This window comes from Salvia miltiorrhiza, chromosome 1 (genome assembly GCF_028751815.1).
Source record: "Salvia miltiorrhiza cultivar Shanhuang (shh) chromosome 1, IMPLAD_Smil_shh, whole genome shotgun sequence".
Taxonomy (NCBI): domain Eukaryota; kingdom Viridiplantae; phylum Streptophyta; class Magnoliopsida; order Lamiales; family Lamiaceae; genus Salvia; species Salvia miltiorrhiza.
Window position 1 is genome coordinate 38,044,232 of NC_080387.1, and position 10,856 is coordinate 38,055,087.

Sequence of the window (10,856 nt, forward strand, 5' to 3'; positions counted from 1 at the left end):
GATTGATAAAATAAACGCACCAGATCGTGCCCTAGATCTCACTAAAATTAGGGGTTCTTATTGGAGCGGCCCCCTATATATATATATATATATATATATATATATATATATATATATATATTTGAGATATATAATTTTTACATATAGTGTTGATGGTGTGTTTTAATTATTTATATTCGTGTTGTTTGCCATGGATTATATTTGATATTACCTAAGTTGTTGGTGTTTTTGGCGTAGGAATTGCATGAATTATGGCAAGGAAGCTCATGGATGGAAGAAGTTCGAGAATGACATGAATTTGATGAAGTTCGTATGCTTTTGGAAGAGAATTAGAGATTGGGCTTGAACTTAATTATTTTACATTTAATTGAGCCCAAAACTCTTATTTTAAGTTTGGAACTTATATTTTAGGGGCCGAAGCCCATGTTGATTAAGAAGGTGGCGACTTTTGGGGTTTAATCCCTATATATATGCTTGTTTAGAGAAGGAGCCGCCACTTCTCCAATATCTATTACTACTTTGCTTTAATTTACATAGTTTGACTTTTAAGAATTAGTTTAATCATTAGTTTAGTTGGTTTTGAAGGGGAGCACTCTCGTTTTTATTACTTGGAGATTAGGTTTTATTAGTTTTTGTTTGATTAATTTCCTAGCACTACACGTTTTTAGTAGAGAATTATTTTGGTGATATTTCTTTTGATTAGTTTGGAGAGTTTGCGGCTGCCTTGGGAATCAAAGCAAGGCAGACGGATTTTTTTAGTTTTCAAAGTGGTGATTTTATTTAATTGCAATTTCAATTCTTTTGTTCTATGTTTCCTTTATTTATTTGATTGTTCTAGTTTTAATTATGAGTAGCTAAATCTTTAATTCGGCGAGAATAAAGAAGCACTAATTTATCAATCTGTGAGACCTAATTGGTTTTAAAATTGGTTCATATTGATTTCGATTTATTCCTAGGATTTAAAGATAATTCCGATTTTATTTAAGTCTGACCAACTTAGGTTTAATTGGATTACAGTCAATTAGCACATCCAATCCGTAATTGTTGGAATAGGGCTGATTAGTGATAAAACTACCGCGTTCGTAGTAGGAATTAATTGGTGTATTCATTATTACTAGCGTATCTAGGATAATTGATATAAATTGGGTTTCTTCATCTTAATGCTATTAGAATATTAAATCTAGACTGACGTGTCCAGCTAGGTTATATTTTAATAAGGGAAATAGACAAGACTGGCGTATCTAGCTGTTTATCGACACAGTAAGTAGGAATTGGGGTATGTCAGTGCGTATCACAGTATCCTATAACTGGTTGGTTGATAGGGATTAATTAATCTTTGTGTCGATGATCAGAGCTTTGAATTAGTGTGGATTTATTTGAGCCGAGTTACCTTTTATTGATTTATTTCGAGAGTTATTTTATTTGATTTAATTTGCTTTCTCAGTTGATAATTAATTTTCTCAAAACTAAGGTGTGGTGGCATCACAAATTTTATAGATTTTAGGGAATTGAATGATTTTTATTGATTTATTTCGAGAGTTATTTTATTTGATTTAATTTGCTTTCTCAGTTGATAATTAATTTTCTCAAAACTAAGGCGTGGTGGCATCACCAATTTTATAGATTTTAGGGAATTGAATGATTTTTATCTGCTCTCTGTGGGATCGATCCTGCTTATCATTATACTAATTTATTTTGATAATTCTGCAGGAATTATTTGGTGGAAAACGACGTCCACCAAGTGTACATTTTTATATATACACAGTTTATTCCCTAACAAAATATACACATTTATACTATAAAAATAATTATTTATAGGCAATCTATTACTCCCTCCGTCCACGAAAGAACTTCCTATCTTTCCTTTTTGGGACGTCCACAAAAGAACTTCCTACCTATTTTTGGACTATACCCCACCACTTATAATCCTCTTACTTTTCACTTTTCACAACTCCCAATATTAATTATAACACCTTTTCACCACTCTCAATATACTCAACTACCTTTTATCCACTCTCAATACACTCAACAATATTTTTTCTTAAAACCCGTGCCACTCCCTCCTAGGAAGTTCTTTCATGGACGGAGGGAGTATGTTATTATCCAATTATATATATATACACAGTTTATACCTAACAATTTAAGACAATAATTTATACAATAATGCTAAAGGCACACAATATGTGCACACATAATACCCTTAAAAATTTTATTACCTAAAATAAATTATGATCATGACTAAATTACCCTTAATTTATATTGGAAAGTTTTTACAGATTTTATTTTCTTTTTTTAACTTTGATAATTTTGAAAAGTTATTGATTTATTTCTTAAAATTATGGCCACCTTTTATTTGTAAATGATATGTAACAATATTGTTAAATTTTTTCAAATTGGAAAGTTTTGAAGGATTTCATTTTTATATTTATCTATAAAGATTAATCATTAAAAATAAACCTTCCTTAATTTAAGCTTTGTAAATAAACGCCCTAGAAGTAAACGCACTAGGTATATGGCCACCTTTTTTTTTTGTTTTTGTTTTTTTTGAAAATGATATGTAACAATATTGTTATTTTTCTATTTTATTTAACATATTTTTCGGTCCATTTATTTTGGACTCTAACTAGTTTTTTTCAAAATATGGCCACTTTTGTTTGCAAATGATATGTATTAATATTATTTTTATTTTATTTTATTTAATATTATCATTGGGTCACTATACCTTGGACTCTAACTATTAATTTTTTCTTTCTCTTTTTCTTTAAATAAATATGGCCACTTTTTTAAAATGATATTGTATTAATATTATTAATTCTTTCTTTATTTTATTTAGCATATAATTTTATACAGTCACTTTATTTTGTCATCTAACTAGTATTAATTTTTTAAAAAAAAAAATCTCCACTTTTTTTTTTTGAAAATGATATGTATCAATATTATTAATTTTTTCTTTATTTTATTTGACATACAATTTTATATGGTCACTTTATTTTGTCATCTAATTATTATTATTATTATTATTATTATTATTATTATTATTATTATTATTATTATTATTATTATGGTCACTTTGTTTTGGAAATGATATGTAATACCTTATAATATAATGTAATATCTAATAATATAGGATATTTCTTAATTGCTTCTTTAGGAATATCTTATAATTTAATTTTAAGAAAATAATTGATCAATGTGCTCCACGTATGACATTACTTTCATATATATTGTTGAGTTCAAGATTAAACCTAGATGATTCTACGGTGGAAGATCTCTTGGATTCACCTGAGTTCACATAGCTAAGAGAGAGATATCAGAAAATTTAGAATGTTCGAGTGTGTGGAATAGCGTGTCTTTATTACTGTATGGAGCAGCTATTTATAATGGTTACAAGAGGGGTAATATAGTAATTTTACAGTGACACACGCACTTCGCGCACTAACTAACTAACTAGCTAGACCTATCGTTGATACGTCTTTGTCGGGTCCTTGTCTCTAGGTGCAAAGCTGAAGTATCTTGGTCTGGAACCGCTTCTCTGACAATCATATCTGGGGGTGCCTTCTCTGGTCGGCTTGTCTGGAAGCATTTCTTTTGGTCGGCTTGTCTGGAAGCGTTTCTTCTATTCCAAGGCATGGCTGTTACGAATTAGTCTCGAGTTGTTCTATTCTGGTCTGGTCTGATATGGTCTTTATCGATACTCGGGTGTTGTTAAATAAGCCACGTGTCATGATCCTAAGGAGGTACATATTTTACTCCTCATCAGATATAGTCATTTATTTTTTCATATATACTTTTTTATTTTGAGTTGACTAATTTAATATAATATATTATCCTATAGTATAATTTCATTGAGTAGTCGATCAAAATGCCGAACGTATGACATTATTTTCATAATTTTAGTAATTTTTTAAATAAATTATTTTTATTATTCCTAGTTCACTAATTTATTATAATATATTTTCTTATACTAGTATATTTGTACTGAATTGTAGATCCATGTGCTCAACGCATGACGACATTATTCCAAAACAATTATAGCCATTTACTTTTATTTTCTAAATTTTATTTCTATGTCTCTAATTTGCTACTATATATGATTTTTTCGTGAACCTATACCTTTATGAAATAATCAAATAAAGTAGCTATCATGTGTTATCATTCAAACCATTAAAATAATTCCTTCATATTTTATAGTACTATTTTTTTTTTCAAGTTCCCTTTATGAAATAATCGAAGAAAGTAGCCAATGTCATCTATCATTCAAACCATTATAATAATTTCTTCTTATTTTATATATTTTTTTAATTTCAAGTTCACTAAATTTATAATAGTATAATGTCCTACGTAGGGACTGATCCAAAATCTTTTTATTATGGGGGCACAAAATAATTATAAACATGAAATACGGTAAAAAAGAAAAAGGCTACTCCACTGATACACAAAAAAATCATTTTGTATGCTAGACATGGATTTTAATTAAATTATTAAAGTTATTGTAAGTAAAAATGTGAAATAAATATATAATTTATAAGGATATTTTTAATACAAAAAGTGAAATAAATGTATATTATTAGTTAAAACTTGGAATAAAAGTATAATTTATAGGTAAATAAGATGAAATAGTTCATAAAGTGAAGTTTTTTTTTTTTTTTGTAGACAAATAAAAATAAGTAAGTGAAACTTTTACGTACGTAGATGAAGAGAGAACTAATTAATATGTAATGTATTGAGGATTGAGAGTTTAAAAGATTATTTATTTATATTTTAATAAATATAAATATAAATATGTATATATTTAATATAAATAAAAAAAATATGGGGGCACGTGCCCCCACAATGGGGTGTATAGTTCCGTGCCTGGTCCTACGGTATAATTTATTAAGCAATCGATCGATGTGCTCAATGTATGACATTATGTTCAAAATGTTGGTCATTTATTTTTATTTTGTATTATTTCGAGTTCACTAATTTATTATAATATATTTTCTTATAGTATATTTGTATTGAGTTGTAGATCCATGTGTTCAACGCATGACAACATTATATCAAAACAATTATAGTCATTTACTTTTATTTTCTAATTTTTATTTCTATTTCCTTGATTTGCTATAATTTTATCGTTAACCTATACTTTTATGAAATAATCAAATAAAGTAGCCACCGTGTTTTATCATTCAAACCATTAATTAATACTATTTTTTATTTCAAGTTCACTGAAGTATAATATAATATAATATAATGTCGTCATACCATATAATTTTATTGAGCAATTAATCGATTGATGTCCTCAACGTATGATATTATTTTCACAAATTTAGTCATTTATCATTTATAACAACAACAACAACAACAACAACAATAATAATAATAATAATAATAATAATAATAATAATAATAATAATAATAATAATAATAATAATAATAATAATAATAATAATAAATTATTTTGAATTTACTAATTTATTATATAATTAAGTGTTGATAGTAAAGTTTTTTTTGATGCATAGACTATGATTTTCTAATCACAGTCACACTTCTTTTGAAGATTCATCATGTCATCAAGCTTGATCACATTGAAGGAGAAGCTCAAGTTCAGTGACTAAACCAAAATTCTGAGACGAATGTCTGCAGCCTCCTCGGCCATGAGGCTCAATTATATGTTTTAATTTTGAATCATGTTCATGATCTAATGAAATCTTATAGAGAAAATCGAGAATATTTGTTCTTAAAATTCATTTATTGAAGAAAGGCAATAAGATTTTGAATTTTAAGGAAATATTATGAGAAATCATTTCCTTAATAATTACCATGGGTAATGAGGTAAATTGTAAATTCAATTAAAATTAACTTAATTCCTCAATTAATAAAAATATGCAAATTGACAAAAAAAGTCCAATTATGTGTGCACATATTATGTGCATTTAGCACTCCTCTAATTTATATTCTAACAAAAAATTAAAATAGGGCATTGCAACATTTAATTATATGCAACGCTGACAAAAAAGGGAAGATCACGTAAAGTTAACTATTTGAATTCATATGAAAAATCTTCTATTATTGGCACAATATTCTAAAAATTAATTTTAATATCTTCCTTAATTATTGTTAAGGCTAATTAAGTAAAATTCTAAATAAATTATTTTTTGGTGACACCAACAGTGGCACCTCTATTAACAACCAATGCTAATCTAAATTTCCCAAAACAAATTCTAAAAAAATTGAGAATGTAGAAATAAATTTGTTCTTGTTTAACATAATAGGCTTGACGTGTCTAAATATTAATCATCATGAAGCCTGGCACGATTTTTTTTAAAATACAGCTATGGGAGCAGAATTTTGGAAAAAGTAAAACAACCTAACAAAGAAGCGATGGTTTTGATAAAAAAAAATAGCCCGGTCTGGTCAATTAATAAAGCGGGTGGATGGTTTGCAAGGGAGATCTACGTGTTCAAATCTTAAGGGTGAAGCGTTCTACGCAGAGTGTAGCTAAGACATTACCACACAAAATACATACTCCAAAGGAAAACTTCATAGAAATGTCGAAAGAATAGAATATACTAAACCTTGATGTAACACAATTAGGAAAAGAATAATTCTCCTCTTTTTCACAAAGAAATCTTTTCATAACTTCTGCTTCTTCTCTCACTGCACGTATTCTCTCCTTAATATAAATACATATTTTTTCACCTTTACATACAATTCATAAACGATATATATATATCGTAACATGGGCCACATATTAATCTTCACAAATTATAATTTTGGAAACAAAACTTAGAGACATCATGGGACTCGTCAAAAATCTTTCTTTTCCACTACTTCTGGTTTCAGTTCTTTTCATATCAGGTAATAATTTTATATGTTCATATCCACATTCATTTTACCCTACTCGAACCTTTTTTTTTTTTTTTAACTATCTCTTATCATATTTTTATTTTATTAGATAATGCATGTTATGTACAAAGTAGTAGTAATTTCCAAATAAATAATGTGTTTTGCCATTTTGGCAATTTTTTAAAACATTTCAATAATGTGATTTGTAGCAATATAAATTTAAAAAAAAAATCAGCGCCGAAATAATACTATTTAAACGATTAAATGGCGTTGTTTCATGGACGAATTCCGTTGATAAAATTGAGAGTGTTATAATGCTACAGGATGTGAAGTAATCCTTGTAACGTTTTCAAAATAATAAAATGAAATAAAAAAAGTGATTTTTTTAGCAATCAACCCTATAAAAATATGATACTACTACTCTACGTTTGATACTCACTGTGTCCATGAAACATCTTTCAAAGAAGAGACGACACAGATTTTAAGAAAAAATAATTGTATATTTAATGACTGAAGAAGGGGTTACACAAATTAAAAATATATATATATATATATGATAATGAGTGGAGTTATTTACAAAATTGATTGGTCCATTAATGATAATGTTTATAAATATATGAGAATTATAAGAGTAATAGTTAGTGAAATTATTTTCAAAAATTGATTAGTAAGATGTTTTATGGACGGACGAAAATGAAGAAATAGAAAAATATTGCGTAAAAAGAGGGAGTATTGAAATATTAGACTACCTAGACAAAAAAACTCGCATGTTTGATGTTTCAGATATTTACAGTTTGGGATGAACTTTCCATAAATTAAAAATTCTCTTAATTAAACATTGCAATATTTTTTTAAAAAAATGATCAGTAATGATTCATTTTCCTATGTAATTACTCAAATCAAGTTTACTCAAATTCCAACTTGTTAGTGACAGAGACGCCCGAAATGAGATTCAGTGTACCATATTTTATGTCCCATTTCGTGTCGCACTTTCAATTCTACTTATTTTTATATTTTTTTTTCTTCAAATTCAATTTTATATGCTTTAGTTTAATTTTGTGATTATTAACTAGGGTTTATTCTATCAAATTAGGGTATATAATTATTTTTTATTATTTAATTTCACTTTTATTAGCTAATAATTGATAGATAAATTCAAAGTCATGGTATATATATTTTAAAAAATTTAATTTTTTGAAATAAAATTTAAGTATAATTCATAGTATTATAATAAATTTTATTTTTATAAAAAATATTTTTAAAATAATAGATATAAAAATAGGACATACTAGTACACATAAAATTGTGGGACACTGGATGTCATCCCGAGAAGCGCGCCCCTAACCATTTAGATTAAAGAGTTGTATCTAATAAAAAATTAATTGCCAAATTAATAAATTGTTTTTTTAAAACTATTTTGCAGTTTCCAAACAAAATCTTTCAGTAAAAGCTTCTACACAATTTCTTTATTAAATTTAATTTCCTATTCTTTGAAGAGGGTTTTTCTTACATTTTAAGATTTATATTTTTATACAAATTAGATGCTCGAACTTTGGAAAAGAGAAAGTCTTTACGTCGGCAATTTTTATTTTTTTTAAATTGCATGATTTGTTGCAGGGCCGAAGCCTTCTTACGGCGCAAGAGTCTTCACCATCGTCAACTACTGCCGCCAGACTATATGGCCGGCGGTATTTCCCGGTGACAACTTCAACGGCGGCGGCTTCACCTTGAAAACCGGCGAGAGCCGCATCTTCACCGCCCCAGTTGGCTGGTCCGGCCGCATCTGGGGCCGGACCGGCTGCAAGTTCGACAGCAGCGGCAACGGCTCATGCGAGACCGGGCGCTGCGGCTCCAGCTTCAAGTGCGGCGCGTCCGGCGAAACGCCGGCGTCGCTGGCGGAGTTCACGTTGGCCTCGCCGGACTTCTACGACGTGAGCCTCGTGGACGGGTTCAACCTGCCGATGACGGTGACGCCGATCAACGGCAGCGGCGGGAACTGCACCGTGGCCGGGTGCGACGGCGACCTGCGCGCGACCTGCCCGAAGGAGCTGGCGGTGCGCGGCGGCGGGGGCCGCGTGGTGGCGTGTAGGAGCGCGTGCGACGTTTTCAACACGGACGAGTACTGCTGCAGAGGGTTGTACGGCAATCCGGTGACCTGCCAACCGACGTCGTATTCCAAGATATTCAAGAAGGAGTGCCCCACTGCCTATAGCTACGCCTACGACGATCCCACAAGCGTCTTCCAGTGCTCTGCATCCGATTATGTCGTATCCTTCTGCTCCCAGAGGTACCCTACTATTCCATAAGATCCATAATATTTTTCTTTATAGTTTTAGATTGAAATATTAATTCGTTTAGGGCTAAAATTTTTAGTAGTATAATTTGTAGTTTGAGCGATTGAAACTATTAGTCCAAATATACATGAAAAATAATTGATAAAAGAATACAGACATTATGATAATTTTATCTTGTTTTTTGCAGGAACCATTCTGTATGCTCATATCATAACAACAAATTAGTATGTGGAGGAGCTAGTGGATTGAGGCCAAGTGGCGTCAAGTGGTGGATCATCACTTTTACATTGATTATCACAACTCTTTGGAAAATTTGTTGAATATTATGTATATCTAATGCAACTTTTGAGAGCATGTGATGAGATGATGAAACCATATGCTGATTGATATTTCTTCCAGAGATTGTTCCTCCCTTTATGATCCGGCCCGTTTGCGTAGGTCAAGCCCACCCACCAAGCCCAAAACAATTTAACGTGTAGGCCCAAAGGACAACCCGCAAAGCCGCACTTTGTATCCCAACACAAAATTATTCAATTCATGTGTAAATGAAAATTAGATTAGCCCGAACAAATCTTATTACCGTTTAAACAAAAGATATTAGCTCAAGCCTCAAAGTTCTACAAAATTTTGGATGTCACATCATGTTAAAGTAGAACTATTGGTTTTGATTAGTATAAGACAAGAAGCCAACTGATTTATAATAAGTACTTCATTACACATTAAGATTCGAGATTCTTTTCCACTTAGTATAAAACAAGAAGCCAACTGATTTATAATAAGTACTTCATTACACATTAAGATTCGAGATTCTTTTCCACTTACTTCCAAAGAAGTAAGCAAGGGTAGTTACCAAACCACTCATGCTTACATATTTCATATAGAAGTAGTGTATAACTGTTAAATTCACAATAGATAGAAAAATTATTTATTTGACCAAAATTTATTACTTCCTCCGTCGTGTAAAAATAGTCATAATTTTCCTTTTTGAGGTTTCCGCAAAAAATTATCATATTCTATTTATGGACAATACCTCACAATAGATTATATCCTCCATATATTAACTTATTTATCTATTCTATCAAATGGTGAGACCATTTCTCCCCTCAAAATACAATTAAGGGCAAAGGTGCAGATTAGTCCCTGAACTAGACCCCCCTAGAGCGTTGATCCCCCCATACTCGACCTTGGCGCAAAAACTTCCCCCAAAGTCCAGAAGAAAGAGGCATTTAAACCCTCGCGTTAAACGGCTATCAAACGCCGTTTAATTTTTATTTTTAATTTCAAATGGGCCCCACCCCAATATTGGGGGGGTCCGCTGCTGTTCAGCCGAAAGAGAGGACGGAGGCTGCAGATGTCGGCTGAAGCAAGAGAGGAGGGAGAAGGTTTCGATCGCGGCTGCTGTTGTCGCTGACAGTGGAAACTTCGCCGGAGGAGGAAAGCGGTGGATGAGGTGTAGGCAGGAGCTTAGGGTTTTGACAATTTTTGGGGATTTTTCGTGTCTTAGAAAGAGAAAGGAGAAGAGTGAGGGGAGGGAAACACCGAAGGGTGGTTGCCTGATTTTCACGGCGGCAAGCGGTGGTGGATCGAAGGGAGAGATGAGAGGGGTGCATGTCTACAGAGATAGAGGGTGGAGAGAACAGAAAGGCGAAGGAGATGAAGGTGGCCGGCGATGGCAACACCCCTCGTCGGAGAAGGAAGCGGCGGCGGCGGAGGAGGTTATCGGTGGGAGGA

At 31.2% G+C, this 10,856-nt stretch overlaps 1 protein-coding gene across 1 annotated transcript; it reads left to right on the top strand.

Annotated features, from left to right (window-relative positions):
- The first annotated feature begins 6,695 nt into the window (after nt 1-6,695).
- LOC131024282 (pathogenesis-related thaumatin-like protein 3.5) lies at nt 6,696-9,680 on the top strand. Its single transcript, XM_057953802.1, has 3 exons — nt 6,696-6,843; nt 8,449-9,118; nt 9,313-9,680. Exons 1-3 carry the CDS (start codon nt 6,783-6,785, stop codon nt 9,443-9,445), a joined length of 864 nt encoding a protein of 287 aa, XP_057809785.1. The 5' UTR covers nt 6,696-6,782; the 3' UTR covers nt 9,446-9,680.
- The last annotated feature ends 1,176 nt before the right edge of the window (nt 9,681-10,856 follow it).